Source organism: Pezoporus flaviventris, unplaced genomic scaffold (assembly GCF_033815535.1).
Source record: "Pezoporus flaviventris isolate CSIRO_AGI_PZ_B2104156 unplaced genomic scaffold, CSIRO_AGI_Pfla_v1 ptg000054l, whole genome shotgun sequence".
NCBI classification, from domain to species: Eukaryota; Metazoa; Chordata; class Aves; order Psittaciformes; family Psittacidae; genus Pezoporus; species Pezoporus flaviventris.
The window spans coordinates 2,417,900-2,435,293 of record NW_026892602.1 but is presented as its reverse complement, the minus strand read 5'-3'; the positions used below and the strand labels follow the sequence as shown (position 1 = coordinate 2,435,293).

The 17,394-nt window shown below is 44.3% G+C and overlaps 2 protein-coding genes across 2 annotated transcripts; one reads left to right on the top strand and one right to left on the bottom strand.

Annotated features, from left to right (window-relative positions):
• The first annotated feature begins 1,002 nt into the window (after window positions 1–1,002).
• Window positions 1,003–12,366, top strand: LOC133277209 (galanin receptor type 1-like). The gene is given in 4 exon segments (XM_061468848.1): window positions 1,003–2,262; window positions 3,786–3,848; window positions 11,891–11,943; window positions 11,945–12,366. Coding segments are annotated over 4 exon segments (1,071 nt in total). The 5' UTR covers window positions 1,003–1,554; the 3' UTR covers window positions 12,192–12,366.
• A 2,347-nt stretch (window positions 12,367–14,713) lies between these two features.
• DDX28 (DEAD-box helicase 28) lies at window positions 14,714–17,099 on the bottom strand. The gene has a single exon (XM_061469014.1). It carries the CDS (start codon window positions 17,018–17,020, stop codon window positions 15,392–15,394), a length of 1,629 nt encoding a protein of 542 aa, XP_061324998.1. The 5' UTR covers window positions 17,021–17,099; the 3' UTR covers window positions 14,714–15,391.
• Between the last annotated feature and the right edge of the window lie 295 nt (window positions 17,100–17,394).

Here is a 17,394-nt window from a genome sequence, read left to right as displayed (position 1 = left end):
CAAGGAAGCTGTGAATGCTCCATCCCTGGCAGTGTTCAAGAGCGGGTTGGATGAACCTTGGGTGAGATGGTTTAGTGTGAGGTGTCCCAGCCCATGGCAGAGGTGCTGGAACTGGATGATCTGAAGGTCCTTTCCAACCCTAACTATTCTGTAATTCTATGATTCTATGATCATCTCTCAACAAGAGCTTAGAAACAAGCCACAAGGCAGGGCAACTCTCAGTATTGAACTTTGTTTCAAAATGAAGGTGCTTCTTCAGTTGCACATCCACAGAGCCAGCAGCGGCTCACCCTGACCAAGAGCCTAGGCTTGTAATCACTGTAAATAGAGATGAGTACTCTGCCCTGCATGCATAATTCACTGTGTGCATGTACTGCTAATGTTTGCCTAAACTTTGTTCTTCCTTTTACTGCCTTTAGAGTTCACAGGATCCCTTGAGAAATATGAGGAAACAGGTTCTTAAAACCAAATCAATTAGTGCATTCTAAAACATACATACTGTTTATATAGGTAAGCATAAAACCCAACAATAACTAAGACATTAATCCTTAATAAGACTTCTTTTTTTTTTTCCTTTTTTTTAACCTGTATCTCTCTTCCTCCACAGGGGATATTACAACTGGTCACAGCTACGAGGACTGAACCTTTCCTTTTACAGAGCAGATGCTATTGGCCCTTCTGGGCTGAATCTGGAACTTCTTTACAGCTGGATCAACAAGTTCCATGAATATTCAGGCACTAAGGAATTTGGGCAGATATTCAAGAAGTGGCAGGAGCCAGCTGCTGAATCTAAAGCTCTCCCAGGTTTTTATGCTGAAAACACAGCTATTCAGATTGCTTTATGCTCTCATGTGAGCACATTAAAGCATATGAAACAACAACAAAAAAATCCTGCTCTATTGATAAAAAACATGCAGCCATTTCCAAAGCTGCTCCTCACAGAAATGCACATTATTGCCCAGTAGCTGCTGCTTGACCCATCCCTTTGGATGAGAACTTGCTTTTGTTCTGCTCTTCCTCTTCTTGGGAGTAGTAATATGTGGGGATAGAGCTGATGAAGGGTTACTTTCTGAAGGGCTCAGGTCACAGACAGCATTTGCTCTCCCTGCCTCAGCTCTGAGATGGGCTGGGAAGCAGGTATGACAGACACAGATCCAGGGACTGCTGTGGGAGGGAAGCAGAAGAGGAGGGGCATAAAGGAACCGAGATGCAGCCTCTTTGCCTCTGCTCCAAGCTCTCAGGGCAGCCTCATCCTCAGTCCTTCAGGCACGGGCTTCTCTGCCACATGAGCTTCTCCAGCACCAGCTGCTAAACCTGCAGTTACCTCTTGGATGACACAAATTCCTCTACCCCCTTTTTTGCCAGCTTCTGGAAGAATTTGCACTGGAGACAAAGCACGCAAGAATCATCTGAAGAAAAATGCTCCCCAAAGACAAAACACAGAGCACTGCAAAACCCAAGCATTCAGCCTCTCGCCACCACTAACAAACAGACCTGCCTGGTAGCAGCCAGGGCTACAGTGACTGCTCACTGCCTTCTAAGCAGCCTAGCTACATGGAGGAGCAAGAAGACATCTTTGTACTTTCCCTCGGAACCAGCACCAGCAAATGCAGCCTTGACACTAACCAAACAGGGACTCCAACATGCTGGTCAGGAGCAACCAGAGGTGGCCCAGAAGTGGTGATTGTACCAGTGCTTTTTGGATTGATTTTCCTCCTGGGAATAGTGGGAAACACATTGGTGTTGGTTGTTTTGGAACATTTCTGGCCTAGAAGACGCCCATTGTGCAGCGTTACCAACATCTTCATCCTGAACTTGAGCATTGCAGACTTCTCCTTTCTGCTGTTCTGTGTCCCCTTCCAGGCCACCATCTACTCCCTGCCAGAGTGGATCTTCGGTGCCTTCTTTTGCAAATGGGTTCACTACTTGGCTATGGCAACAATGCTGGTCAGCATCTTTACGCTGGTGGATATGTCCATGGACAGGTACATTGCTGTGGTCCACGCCAAGAGTTCACACTGCATCCGCAGCAAACACAACGCTGCCCTTGGTGTGGCTGTCATTTGGCTGCTGTCTCTAATCATTGCCATCCCTGTGGCCGAGCACCAGGCCCTCGTGAGTGGTCATCAGCAAGCACCCAACAGCTCCTTCTGCTGGGAGCATTGGGCAAATGGTTCAACAGCCAAGCAGATGTACAAGGTCACCATCCTGTTGGTGGGGTACCTCCTGCCCCTGGTGCTCATCACCTTCTGCCATGCCAAGGTGGGTGAGAGGGATGGGAGTAATGTTTAACTGGAGGGAAAGGTCACTCCCACACCTTTGGTGGCTTGGATGTGTACACTCAAGCTGCCCAGCCAGCAAACAATAGGTACAATCCTTTCCATATTCTTTCCAGTATAGAATATTTTGAGGCAGGGGAAGGGAAAGAAAACAAAATGAAATTATACCAGCTCACAAAAAGAATTACAGCTGCTAAGTTGACACCCAGCCTGACACCCAAATCCTGTAAAGACTTGCTGGTTTTCCTATTTTTCAGTTTGTTCTTTCTTGATAACCAATGTTTGTTCCCAGCAGGAGATAAAATTAATGGAGAAAGAAGCAATGGCACAGAGTGTACAGAAACAATATTAAAGACATCACCCCAATTTCTTTCTTCCTTTCCTTTTTTTTTTTTGACACAGAGCTCAGACACTGTGCCTTGCAAAAAAGATCTTAGAATTGGTTTTATTCAGCAAAAAGTCTCTTCCTTTCTTCTTGTGGATTGCTATAGCTCAAAGTTTTTGTTTCCCCTTACTGATCTTTACTGTGCTTAAGTCTGCGAGTTGTGCTAGCGTGCAGAATAACTATTCTGTGAACTCTGAATTAATACACTGTTGTGGAGTGCCAAGGACTGAACTTCCTTGTCAGTAGTCAGTGGCAGGTCTACCCTCTTGGAAACAAAATGTTTTCCTATTTAATAAAAAAAAAACATTACTTTCCATACTAATGTGTTCTGCTATCATTAGCGCAGATGATAGCAGGAAAACACACTTAGGTTTAAGCTAAAAATCCCTAAACCTTAGGCTTTGCTTGCCACAAAAGGAAAAAGCCACTAGAGCTCTTAACTCACTGTAGCTCCAGCTGTTTGTCCCCTCACTGCCCTAGGTCAGCACAGCATCAACTGAAAGGTAAGCCGCATTTAATAATAATTGCTTTGGAAAATTTAGTTTCTTAGCTTCAAAGGCCAGAGAATTGCCAGGTTACTGCTGTGCTGTAATCAGATTTCAAAAGCTGATCTAGATGTTGTTAACTGAGCATTTCCCTACAGTGCTTTAACATTTCTTATAATTCTCTCTCTGAAATGAGAACCAACTCCAACTGCCTGCCCCATTTGTTAGTGCTGCATTCAGGACAGTCATACCAGGGTACACTATTGGCAGCCTGCTCTCTGCCTGTGTGTATAATCAGCCTAGACAATAAATGTAGATAATCTCAGGCACAATCTAAAATTCAAAATCCATGGAAAGACTTCTCTGGATTTCAGCATAGTGCTGATGGAGCTCTTATTATATGCTGAACTATATCTTCTGGAAGCACAGCAATTTCAAAGCTTTTGACAAGCCTTGTTTCTTGAAGGAGAAAGAACTGTGCAGAGCTTAGAATTAAAAGTCTTAAAACATCAAATTCAACTCTGGTTGAAGTCATGCTAAAACATTTTAATTTTTGGTGCTTGTATGAGAAGTTCAAATACTAGTCCACACAATTCAATTTCCCATTCAGTACATTACTCCTTTTTTCCCCCCAAGGTTCTGTATCATCTCCATACAAAAGTAAACATTTCCAAGAAGTCAGAGAGATCAAAGAGGAAGGTAAATATCTTTGGTTTAATCTGTACACTGACTATAATATAATAGATATATGAGGTTTCTAAAATAACTAATAGCCTTTTCAAGCTCCATACGCATACTGAAATGTCATTCATGTACCAGTCTTTCATCTCAGGTTTAGAATTCATGTTGACAGTTTATTATATCTTTATAGACACAGTACATTATGTTGCCATTATTGAAATGCTGTATTGATCTCTGTATACATGCCTTTTGATTTATTGTGCTATAATAGAATCCTACAATTACTATATTTTTTACACTGTCAGCCAGTAAGATACTTGGACTATAAAAATATTTAGGTGTTTTGAGGACACCTTAGCAAGCTAAAAGGAAAACACTTGAAGAGCTCTGAAGTACTTTTGCTGCTGTTTGCATGTAAGATCTTTTTTAAGGTTTGCAAGAACCTAGATCCTGGGTTGATCCCTCTGCAAGCCAAAGAACAAGATTATCCCTGGTTCAAGCTGCATGAAATAAGCAGAGCTGCAAGCATTTACTGGGGAAAATATTAATGACAGTTGCCCCCTGCCAAAAAAAAAAAAAAAAAATCTTAGACTGGATAAGCCATAATTAATAGAAGCCTTCAGGCAGCAAAACTCACTGGCTTCAGCGATGCAACATCAGATTGACCTGACATGAAAGTGAAAAATGCTATTTCAGTCAGAAATGTTTTAATTATTGAGTGTACGTTGATAAGTGAAACTGTGGGCTATCTGACTAGTCAAAGACAGGAAGTGGTGAAGTACCGTTAGATGCTGACAGTGCAGTCCGGTCACAGTCTATGCCAGTGATGCAGCAGCTGTACAACCCAAATTAGCAGTGTGTGTGCCTCTGAGCAGATGGGACAACCAGTGGAGATGACTAGAGAAAACCTTGATTTGTCTCAGTTGATGCACTGGCCTGTTTCAGGGCTACCTACCACACAAGGGCATCCCTACACAATATTGTTGTGATTCCATTTATGATATAAATGAAGGCCATTACAGCAAACAGGGCCATTTGACTGAAAAAGGTGTGCAAGACACAGAAATCAAAACTTTGACGTGACTCCAGAAAAAGAGACAGACACTGGTACCACAGCTGCAACAAACTACAGATGTTTTGAAACACAGAAACACTTTTGAAAACGTTTGGTCCATTAATTTATTTACTAGCCTGTAAATCTAGATCACTGTGTATGTCAGCATATACCAGACATCTTGCTTGTTCTGAAATACATGTGTGGCTTCAGTGGCTAAACCTAAATTGCCTTGATCTATCAAAAGAAATTGCAACACAACAGCAGTCTTCCAATATGAGGTGATAAAATCACCTGATTCATACCTGTTAATTCACAGCATGCATCTTGACCGTACTGATAGGGAAAACAAAGTGTCATACTGGTACAAAAGACTACAGTCTGGAGCTATAACTGCTCAGTTTCTACTTTATTCATACAGTTTCAAGATAGCACACCTGACTTATAATCGTCCTCCCATCCCTAAGGGAAGGGGATTTGGGTTTGGTCTGTTTGGTTTTTTGTTTGTTTAGTGTTGTGGTTTAAACCCAGTCAGGCAACTTGTTCACTCACTCCCAGTGAGTGGTGCCGGGCTGACAACAATCAAGGCCCACCCCCCCCCCCCCCGGGGCTCTCCCCTTCCCCACTCCCGGAGGAACGGGGAGGAGGATCGAAAGGGTGCAGCTCCCACGGGTTGAGACAAGAACAGTCCAGTAACCAATGTACAACACAAATCACCACCGCTACCACCAACGACAGCAATGATAACAGAAAATAACAAGGGAAGAGAATACGATACCACCGGCCAAGAAACAAGTCCCACCCAGAAGCCCCTCTCCTTCCGGGTAACTCCCAGTTACCCCCCACCCCGGGCATGACGTGCTGTGGTATGGAATACCTCCTTGGCTAGCCCGGGTCAGGCGCCCCATCTCTGCTTCCTCACGGCTTCCCCTCCTCCCTGGCAGAGCACGAGCCTCACAAAGTCCTTGGTCAGGGTAAACATCACTTAGCAACAACAGAAAACATCGATATCACCAGCACTGTTCCCAGGCTGGAAGTCAAAACACAGCACTGCACCAGCTACCACAAAGGAGAAACATGACTGCTACTGCTGAACCCAGGACATTTAGTTTGTGGGTTTGGGGTTCTTTTGTTATTGTGTTGCGGTTTTTTGTTTGTTTGTTTGTTTGTTTTTAAGAGATAGAAGTTTCCACTGCATACTGGTATATGAAGCATCTTCTCTAAGTAAGTCTTAAATGGCAGGCTTCACTTAAGCAGGATCTGAAGACAGTGCTGTCATGAAGACAATATTACCACAAGATATATCTGGGGTTCCAATGTGGATTTCATTGTGTGTCTGATGCCTTCAAATCACCTTTCTCTTCCCTTCCATTATTTGGCACCTTTCTGCTGCCTATCATTGTCCAATTTGACACAATATTGTACTGAATGTTTGTGTTAGTTGAAGCTATGTAGGGACTAGATACATATTGTATCTCCGTAGATATTACAGGAGGGCCCTGTTCTCTAAGGCTTTGCCCAACATTTGGACAATGTTGGATACATTATTATAAAGTTAACTACAAACATATTTTCATTGAATGGGCCAGGTTTATTAATAACCCAGAGAGCTCTGACAGCTTCCCCTTCCAAGTCAGTGTTCAAATACTTCTGAAAAAAAAAACCAAATTTGTCTTTAACAGAATCCTAAAGATGACATACAATCTTCCAGGCACATACAGCATATGCTTGGGCTGTGATTTGTAAGCTTTTATGTTACAGCATGATTATTTTCAAACTGCAGCAGCTTTCTCAACTTATGCACACTTGAAAATTTGCAAAAATTTCCCTTGCACAAAATTGGTTGCATCCTGACTTCATTTTCCATTCTTAAAAGAGCTTCACCTTTAATTCAGATTCCTACTTTGCAAATTTATATATATGCTTGTCATGTCAGCATTGGACATGCTCAATTTGATTTTTTTTTTCCATTCAGAAGTAATATTTGTGAATTAGATAAAGGAAGAATTTTAGGAATTTTTGCAAGCTTAGACTGAAATTCTGCATGGTGAACTAAGACTGTACTTGCAGAATAGATACATGACTGTCTGTTTCCACATTTAATACCACACTAGTGGTGCAGGTTTGTCAGCCTTAAAACTGACATGGTGCGATGCTGCAGGATTCCTCCTTGAAGTTTTGGATAACCATTTCCTAAGGCCAGACAGCAACACCAGATGCTAAGAAATTCTGTGGACCCCTGTAACACAAGCAAAGTGTATTTCAGTTCTGTTATTTCCTTTCTGCATTAGGCAGAGTACAGAAAGTCTCTAATTTAGCTCCAAGGAAAGCTAACAATTGCCTGTGTGACAGTGCTGAAAAGTGTTTCAGAAAAGCCCAGCCCTAGGAACTCTGAACGCACATTTGCAGTAAATAAGATGATTTAACAATGGAAATTGATGCAAACCAAGGTCTACTCTGATCATGAAATTGCCCTGTGGTGTTTTACTGACCTCTGGAGCTCATCAGAGTTTCTCAATGTTTACTCAGTTTTGTCCTTTACTTCTTTAAAGAACAAATAACAAGACTTGCAAACTGAACAATCGGAAATGCTTTTTCAAGTTTAAGAATGTTTCTGGGGATGTGAATTTCACAGATATTTTGCAAGCTCCCTTGAAAGGACACTAGGAGTTGTGGAACCTTGAGGCCAAAAACCCCAATTAACAGACCATCTGAGCCATTTAAAGCTAATAAATTACTACTACCCTTTTCTATTGTTTAGCTACAATAGAAAGATGAACCATGCTTATCTGGTGGGAGAGCAGTGTCTCTTGTTTTGTGCTCTATTCCTTTCCTAATAATTCCTACAATTTTATTTTTCTTATTTTATTACTTAAAAAAAATTAATTAAATTAAATAATTAAAAAAAAAATTAAGCTATTAGTTGAGAACCAAGCTGTCCATAAAATTACCATAAGTCCAAGATCTTGCCCCAGAATTGTAATGGCCAATTCTAAGCACACCTCTCTCTATGAAGCTGTTTTCTTCCTCAACTCATATAGAATCATACAATCATAGAATAGTTAAGGTGGGAAAGGACCTTAAGATCATCTAGTTCCAACACCCCTGCCATGGGCAGGAACACCTCACACTAAAGCAAGTCACCCAAGGCCTCGTCCAACCTGGCCTTGAGCACTGCCAGGGATGGAGCATTCACAACCTCCCTGGGCAACCCATTCCAGTGCCTCACCACCCTAACGGGAAAGAATTTCCTCCTTATATCCAATCTAAACTACCCCTGTTTAAGTTTTAAGCCGTTACCCCTTGTCCTTTCACTACAGTCCCTAATGAAGAGTCCATCCCCACATCCCTATAGCCCCCCTTCAGATACTGGAAGGCTGCTATGAGGTGTCCACGCAGCCTTCTCTTCTCCAGGCTGAACATACTGACTCCAGGCTGAATATACTCACAAATTATCTCTTACACATTAGGGAAACAGAGATACAAGTTAGAGATTAACATAACACAAAAAAATAACTTACCAGTAAATCACATCACCAGACTTTGTATTCAAAGTCAAGAGAACTCCCAGCCCACACACAAAGGCTGAGGAGTACGGTATGGTGAGGTGTGGTGTGGTGTGGTGTGGTGTGGTACGGTACAGTAAGGTATGGTATGGTGTGAAGAAATAGGACTAGCTAGAGTAAGTCTGCTTTTGGAGTCACTGCAGAATATTATTAACTGCAACTAGTTTTGGGGAGTAAGGGTGTTAGCGTAAGAACTGACACATAACCACCGGAAGGGTTTTATGAGGTGCTTTATTGCAGCACTGGGAAACCAGGGGTACACACCCAAATCTGGCTTCAACCCCGTTACATCGCGCTCGCAATTTATACACTAAAAATGTCTGTCGTCATTAATACATATTCAACACAGATTACATCATTGACTAATACATATGCATCAAGGATTGCCACATCAGTCTATTACAACATCAGCCTCTTCTGCGCTTGCGCAGCCCCCCTCTGGTGGTCGTCTTGATGAAGTAAGGAGTCTTCCTCAGATGCAGTATGAAATCTTCCTCAGGTCGTCCTGTTCACTTTTTGTTCCTTGGACATGTTCCGACCATTATGTGGACACCAGCATTCTCTTATTTTCACTTGACTACTCCTGGTACCTTCGTGAGTTCTGCTTCGGTAGAGTTTCACAATACTCCCCTAAATCCACCCATATACACTTCCCCATATATGGCTATGTTAATTGCTTATCATTATAGCTACCATTGTAATATTTAGTTATAAAGTAACTAAGATACACAATAGCAGAATTTCAACTTGTTCTTAATACAAAAGAAACCCTCTACTGATTAACAGATTTTCAAATATAATCATCTTTTCTCTTTGTACTATTGTTTCAACGCACAATTTCACCTATTACTAACAAGGGGAAGGATGAACCGAAGTCCAAACCAAGTTTATTACATCCTCCATCCTCCCACAGAGCAGTAATAAAGGAAGAGTCAGTTGATATTTGCTGGTAAGACAGTGTGGAAGAACAGGCATAGGCTTCTTTATGCTTCTTCTTTCAGAATCATAGAAGGAAAACAAACAGAGAAAAAAACTACCACATTCAGAAAACAGCAGTTGTCTCACTAATGAAGCACAGTTTTTCTGCAAGTTAGCAAGAATGCACTTAATGTTCTTTCCTGTTTCTGTGTGGCTGAGGTACACAGTACAAATGGATGGTCTTATCAGCTCTGAAAAAAGACGTGCAGCTAAGGGTCTCAAACTGTGACTAGGTCAGGAAAGTGACAAGCTCTCTACCTTGGGAAAGGGAAAAAAAGACAAAAGCAGGAAAGCATAAATGAGAGTCAGATCACCTGTAGAGATATCAAAAGAATAAGCAGGTAAATTCTGGACAATCTGTACAAGGCAGATACAACGGGTGGGGGCGAGGGGGAGGGCAATAAGAGAGAAGTTTATTTGAGAAACAAAAATATTTAGGATTCTCCTAGTCTTCATTTCCCACGATGCTATAGATTCAAAAATAATGCTCTAAGTTACTTCATGATCTGCTTGAAGCACTTCTAGAGGTATAAAAAGTGAGTTAGATAATCCAGTAGTGGCCATTGTACATGTCTACTACGGACCCACTGAACCTTTGGAGGTGAACCAGAAGACTGGTACTAAGTGGGCACAGCTAGACCAACAGTAACCCATTAACTGTGCTAATTACCACAGCCCACTGAACACTCTCAAACACTACACAAACTGTTTGGGTCAGTCCTTCACAGCTGGTACTAAGGTTAGGTTTAGCTACAAAGTTATCAGACTAAAAGCCAAACAGATTTTATTTCAGTTTCCTCTGTCTTAACTAGATATTCCCCAACTTGAAAATACAGAAGTTGCATTTCCAAAACAAGTTTCTTGAGTCATGAATTATGTACATCATTGCTCTAGTATTGTCTATGTTTTGTACCTGCAAGATCCCAAGTAGATGGACCTCAGAAAAAGATTTGTGCTAATACATAGCAACTGCAAATCCATTTTTTAATATGCAGCTCTATGTTAAATATGTGGTTTGTTATTTCACAATAAAGGGAGACAAGAATATACGCATACATCCCTTATTCAAAAGAATATTTCAGTGCTTGCAGCCCCTAATTTAAGCACAGGATGCCATGTCATGGTAACAAGCCTAAGCTACTTAACACTGCTGGAGGGTAATCAAGTAGCACCATTATTACTGTGCTAAAGGTAACTAAGCACAGTTCTAAGGGTAGAAACTGTTTATTAATTTGTTTAGAACCTTTCATAACAGAGTAGACAAGTTAGACCCCACAAGGCCACTATATCTGTCTTTCAGTTCCATCAGCTTCTAATCATACCACCACAAGGACAGCATCTGATTCCCAGCATGGCCAGTCTGAGGGCATTTGGGATCAGAGTTTGTTATTCACATGTGAATATGCTTTGTCAGTTTATATGTCAGGCAATTTTTCCCCCACAGTTACTTTCAATAGCCTTAATATTCCTCAGCCTCCAAATCCTATGGATTATTATTTCCACTCTCCCATGTAACATAGTTGCAGCCTCTGAAATGTTTGAGGTTTTATGGGCACTATCTATATTGATGAGAAACTTAACATGAGCAGGCAGGGTGTGCTCACAGCCCAGAAAGCCAACTGTATCCTGGGCTGCATCAAAAGGAGCATGACCAGCAGGTCGAAGGAGGTGATCCTGCCCCCTTTACTCTGCTCTTGTGAGACCTCACTTGGAGTACTGTGTGCAGTTCTGGTGTCCTCAACATAAAAAGGACATGGAACTGTTGGAGGAAGTCCAGAGGAGGCCATGAGGATGATCAGGGGACTGGAGCACCTCCCATATGAAGACAGGCTGAGAAAGTTGGGGCTGTTCAGCCTGGAGAAAAGAAGGCTGCGTGGAGACTTCATAGCAGCCTTCCAGTATCTGAAGGGGGGCTATAGGGATGCTGGGGAGGGGCTCCTTGTCAGGGACTGTGGTGGTATGACAAGGCGTAATGAGTTCAAACTTAAACAGGGGAAGATTCAAGATATAAGGAAGAAGTTCTTTGTGGGTGGTGAGGCACTGGAACAGGTTGCCCAGGGAAGTTGTGAAAGCTCCATCCCTGGCAGTGGTCAAGGCCAGGTTGGATGGAGTCTTGGGTAACATGGTTTAGTGTGAAGTGTCCCAGCCCATGGCAGAGAGGTTGGAACTGGATGATCTTCAGGTTCTTTCCAACTGTAACTATTCTAAAATGTTATGATTTTATTCTGTCTCCATTACTTATAGACTTATTTGCGTGAGCCAAAAGAAGGCAATCCTTGTTTTCCACAGAGGAGAACTGGGTTTAACATCCTTTTTCATAATGTCATAATTTGCCCGCCTGGCAGTTGTCAGTGTTGCCTGTGTTATTCTGCCTTCATTACTGACAGAGGAAGGCAAACTCACTCATCCCACACTCTCTTCATCACTGAAGCCATTTTAACTTGTGACATTGTCTTTTCCAGACAGCACAGACCGTGCTGCTTGTGGTTGCTGTGCTCCTGCTCTCCTGGCTGCCACTGGGCTGAGTTTGGGCAGTTTCCTCTGAACAACATCTCCTTTACCTTCCGCATCATCTCTCACTGCCTAGCCTATGGGAACTCCTGCATCAACCCCATCATTTACGCTTTCCTCTCGGAAAATTTCCGCAAGGCCTGCCAGCAAGTGCTCACCCACAAGCTCTTCCTGCAGCCAGTTCCTGCTGAGAAATTGGTCAGAGTACGTATGGAGAACTTTTCCACCATGCACTCTACCACTAACATGTAAATCAGGCTCACAAATACATTTCAGGAGGAAGAGGAGGGGAAAGAGTGCTGTCTGGGGAAAACAAGTACACAAGTACATTTCAGGGAGCAGTGCAACCTGCAAAAATATGGATTTTGTTAGATTACCAGAGTGGTAGGAGGCATTTTCCATGTGGCTGTTAGGACACTTGACACAGCTCATCCTAGGGCACCTTGATAGGTGCAACATAAATTTTTTTATGTCCTTGTACTGCCCATAAGACAGAACTCCTATGTAGTTGTAGTTATGTCTAAAATTCATAGTAGTAGTAACATAGTAGTCTAAAATAAGAGTTCCACAGAAGACAGGACAGACAGAGAAGAACAGTTAATTATGCATGCAGACCGTCATTAGGATGTGAGCAGTTAAGTGATGTGATGTTTAAAGAGCAAGAAAAAGTTTAAGAAAAATTACTCTAAAACACGTTTGAATACATCTTTGTTTCTTAAGCAAGTTTGACCATACACAAGCTACATTTTTAGCTCATTAGCTCTGACAGGTTCTCTAAATCTCTTTGAAGGCTTTGCTATAGCATTTACCTATTGGGTAGTAGAACTTTCACACAGCACGTCACTGATGTGCATGTCTGCATTTGTTAGCTCTGTATCAGCTTACATATCCCAAGTTTTGAATGTGTATGCGCTCCCAAATGAAAGTACTGACGTTTATCCCCGGCTCCAGTAACTGTCTCTTTGTGAGCAACAGTCCCAGCGGCATTTCTCAAAATATGCTTAAAAGAACAGTAGTTTTGCTTGAAAGCAACGTCTACTTGAAAGCAATGTTTACAAAAGGCTTTATTGTTAAACATAGTGTTCTTTGAGTATGTTTATCTAAAGCTTTTAATTGGCTACTTTAGTATATACATGTCAAAAGTTTTGGGGTTTTTTGCTAGGAATATTTGTTGTGATGTGTTGTGACATGATGTGTTGTGACTTGTTCTGATGTGTTGTGATTAAGGGTACCATAGCAATGCTTGGGTTAAACATTGTTGGGATCAAGTTCAAGTTCAAGGTTCCTGTTTGTAAATACATAAAGTGCATATTACTTCAAAATTAAGACGCATATGGGTAAAAGGACTTTATTATTTCACTGTGTTGTCTAATTTGATTATACAGTGCGCTACAATCCAGACTGACCTGTCATGGGATTCACTGTAACACAATTCATTGTAACACAATCTGCAACAGTTAGGAAATCTTAACCAGAACAACTGACTGATAGAGTTCAATATAACAACTATCAGAAGACAAATACTTAAAGTCAGACATTTGAGATCCCAAGCAACAACTTTCCTCAGAAACTTACGAGGGCATCTCCGTCTTATTCTGGGAAGCAGTCACCATCACCAGCTGCCTCAGGAAAGACACTCTATGAAGCAGGTAGTAATTTATTCTAATACAGTGAAGTACTGAAGCTTGAAAACTATGAGATTCAAATTATATGATGCTTGAGATGGAGCCAGCCTGAAATTTCTTGGGCAAAGCAGACAAGCAAATATTAAAATTTCTTACTTGGAGTTTCTCAAATACAATTTACCTCACTTAAATTAATATGTATGCCTACAGTTAAAGAAAGCTATTTCTCAGCAGTTCAGAGAACCTGCTACAACGTAAGATGCATATTAATGAATGGAAATATGATCTTGAAATTACAATACCAGATTTTCTCCAGATTTCTGTTCAAGTTTTTGCCCTACTGTTACACATGAACAGTAAGCTTCTGCTTGTGGACACAAAAGCTGCCTGAATTGCAGCTGAATGATCTACAGAGGAGACACAAGTAGTCTACACAATGAATGGTCCAAAATACAAAGATTTCCAGTCTCCGAGAGAATTGCTCTTCCACTGCATTTCTAATTGAAAGTTTTCTATTATATGAAATAATTTTACCACAGCTTGCAACTTCCCCTAAGAGCCCCTTAACTGTGCAATGTGAGCAGAGTACATGGGTACAATTTCTAGGTTATACAGCCTTATTCTTAACTGATTGCAAGCTTTCTGTTTGTTAGTTTTTACTCAGAATACTACAAGTAGCTCCAGAACATGATTTCCTCTACTATCAGATATATAGATACTGTTCTGTGTTCTTTTACCAGCTTACTATTTCTACATACTGAGCTTAATACAGGCTGAAGTGGACAGCATGGGAAAAACAACCATTAAAAGAAAAAGCTACGACAAATCACTGAAACAGAAATCAGAGCTAAAACGCTGGGTTTGTGTGATTATTTACCATGGATACAAACTAGCAGCCAGATACAAAATAACCTCCTTTTGGTTTAAAGCAAAAAAGAACAATGGCAAGGTACTCAAAAGAAATCTTACACTCACTCTGTTACAGGTGAGCCATTAGAACCTGTGAGTTAGAATTAGAACCTGACTTCCTTCCTTTAACAGGAGATTTTTTTTTTTATTTTTGGTGTGTTGGGTGGTTTCTTTTGTTTTTACAATCAGTTTAGTCTGGACATGTCATCACAGCATGCAGAAACAATGTGCAGAAAATACTTAAAGGCTTTTAAAAAATTTATTTAACAGAACACAAAGCAGCAAGATCCCATTTCTCAGTGAAAGGTGACTATAAAATGCCAAATTAAGACCCTGAAAAAGCCTCATGCTTTATTGTGCCTTCTTGTTCCCACCAAATAAGATAAAGAATTATCTGGTCTAGAATTCTCTGGATGAACTGCTACATCACAAGAAAATCAGATACAATTTGTCCTTTAGTCTTTCTACATGTACCTATAATCGCTTGAGTTAGTGAAATATTTTCATTTTCTTTCCTGCCACAGTAGTAATTTTAAAGCTTTAACAATGAACGTTTAGCTGCTGGTGGTAGGAAGCAATGAAACACAAGAGAGCTGCACATCATACAGGCATGCTTTCATTCTGATATGGATTCAAGTTAGAAGTCTAAACAAAAATAAACAAAGTCAACTGATAATTCTTCAGTCTTCTTCAAAGGCATTATGTTACTACTCACAAACTTCCTTTTGGAAAGCTATGAACTGTGATGCCTCTGGACATGACTACTGCAGCTTAAAGAACACTGCACAGAGTTAACCTGGTCACCTGGTTCGGGAACTCAATCCTCTATTCTTCCAGTCTAACTTACACACAGAAGCTCATTTGCTCTGCCTTAATGACTTCACACTTAGGCCATATATTACTGCTTGGCAATCTGAATCAACCCCTGTTAGGTGAAGATTTATTAATAGAGGAGTCCATGCCTGGGAGACCTGTCCTTTTCCGGGCTGCAGTCTCTATTTTCCGCACCAGGTCCACATCCCACCGATGGGTGACAAAACTAACCACAGCTCCAGGTGTCTTGCTTCCAACCCGTCCAACTCGCCCCACGCGGTGCAGGTAGTCCTGCAGGGTGTCTGGGAAGTCATAGTTGACCACTAGCTGCACACTGCTGGTGTCCAGCCCGCGTGAGGCAAGGTCAGTGCAGACAAGGATAGACACGTCACCCTTCTGGAATAAGGCAAAGATGTCAGCTCTAGCAGCTGCTGACATCTGTCCCTGCAACCTCAGGTGCTTGATTTTGTGGTCATCCAGGATATAACCCAGCCAGTTGACAGTGCTGGCACTTTTACAGAAGATAATAATAGCCCCACTGGACGCTGGGTGGTCCTTGAGGAGCTGCAGCAGTTCAGGCAGCTTGTCCTGACCTTTGATGCGGACAAACTTTTGATGGACATGGGGTGGCAGGCGGTGCAGGCTCTGGGTGGCAAGGGTGACAAACTGGCCCACATCGGTGAACTTCCCCAGCGTCTGGCTCAGCCCCGTGGGGAATGTGGCTCCAACCACCACCACCTGGGTCCTCTCTTCCCCCGGGCCACTTGGCCCGGGCGCACCAACGGCCAGGGGCGCGTGTGCCAGGATCTCCTCCAGGATCCCCGCGAAGGAGTCATCCATCAGGGTGTCCGCCTCGTCCAGCACCATCCAGCGCAGCCGCTCCAAAGCCAGGAAGCGCCGCCGCAGCGCCTCCCGCAGCGCCCCGGGGGTGCCCAGCAGCACAGCGGGGCCCGGCGGCGGGGCCCGCAGCTGCCTCCGCAGCCCGCCCGCCGCGCCTCCGCCTGTGAGCCCGCGCACATGTAGCCCTGCCGGCCGGCAGAGCACCGCCGCCACCGCGCCCACCTGCAGCGCCAGCTCCCGCGACGGCAGCACCACCAGCCCGCGGGGCGCCGGCGGCCCCGCCGCCTCCACCTCCAGCGCCGGGGGGCGGGAGAGCAGCCCGTCCAGCAGCGGCAGCAGGTAGGCCAGAGTCTTCCCGCTGCCGGTCTCGGCGGCGCAGAGGGCGCTCCTACCGCGGCGCAGCGCGGGGATGGTGATGCGCTGCACCGCCGTGGGACGGCTGATGGAGAGGCCTCCCAGGCCGGCTAGCAGCGCCGGCTGCAACCCCATCTCCTCAAAGGACGGGCCCTGCCCCGCATCAGGCGGCGGCGCCTGCAGGGCCGGAGCCGCCGCCTGTGAGGGCTCCAGCTGAAAGTAGTCCCCGCAGGCCTTCCTGTGCTTCCAGCCTGCCGACACCAGCTGCGGTTGCTCCCAGCGCCCCACCGTCTGCCAGCGGGGCTGGCTCAGCTCTGGCCGCCGGCTCCGCAGCAGCAGCTTCCCGGTTGGCGGCGCCGCCGCCTCTCCTTGCTTGCGCTCACGGCGCTGCGCGGCCCGCTGCAGCCGCACCCGCAGGGCCCAGGGGACGCGCACCACGTTCTCAGGGGGGGGCGCCGCGCCCTCCGCCGCCCCGGTGGCCGTCAAGCGCCGCGGAACCAGCGGGAAAGCAGCCACCGCCCCGCCGCGGCTCAGCGCCATGACTGCCTTTCACGTGGTGGCGGCGGCGGCGCTGCCCGATGACGCTGTGAGCAGACGCTTCCCCTGGTTCCCCCGCCCCCAAGAGTCGCGGCATAGCCACGCGAAAACGGTGAGTGCCCCGGAGAAGGGGCGCGCGGCAGCACCTTACTTAGGGGCGGCGGCAGCGGGTACCTCAGGAGGCGGCGGCGGTGGGCGCCTCATGTTCGCGTTTTCGGTTGGAGGCTGAGAGCTGACCCCCGCGGGAGCAAACATGGCCCTAAGCGCCTCTCGCAGGGGCGGCCCGGCGCGCCTGGTCGGAGAAGGATCCCCCACGGGCCTCCCTGACACCTCAGGGCCCGCTGAGCGAGCGGCAGAGCAGCGGCTAGCTGGTTCGC

Excerpts from the sequence above, each read along its gene's own strand:
- DDX28 (XM_061469014.1), bottom strand. The coding sequence starts at position 17,020 with ATGGCGCTGAGCCGCGGCGGGGCGGTGGCTGCTTTCCCGCTGGTTCCG.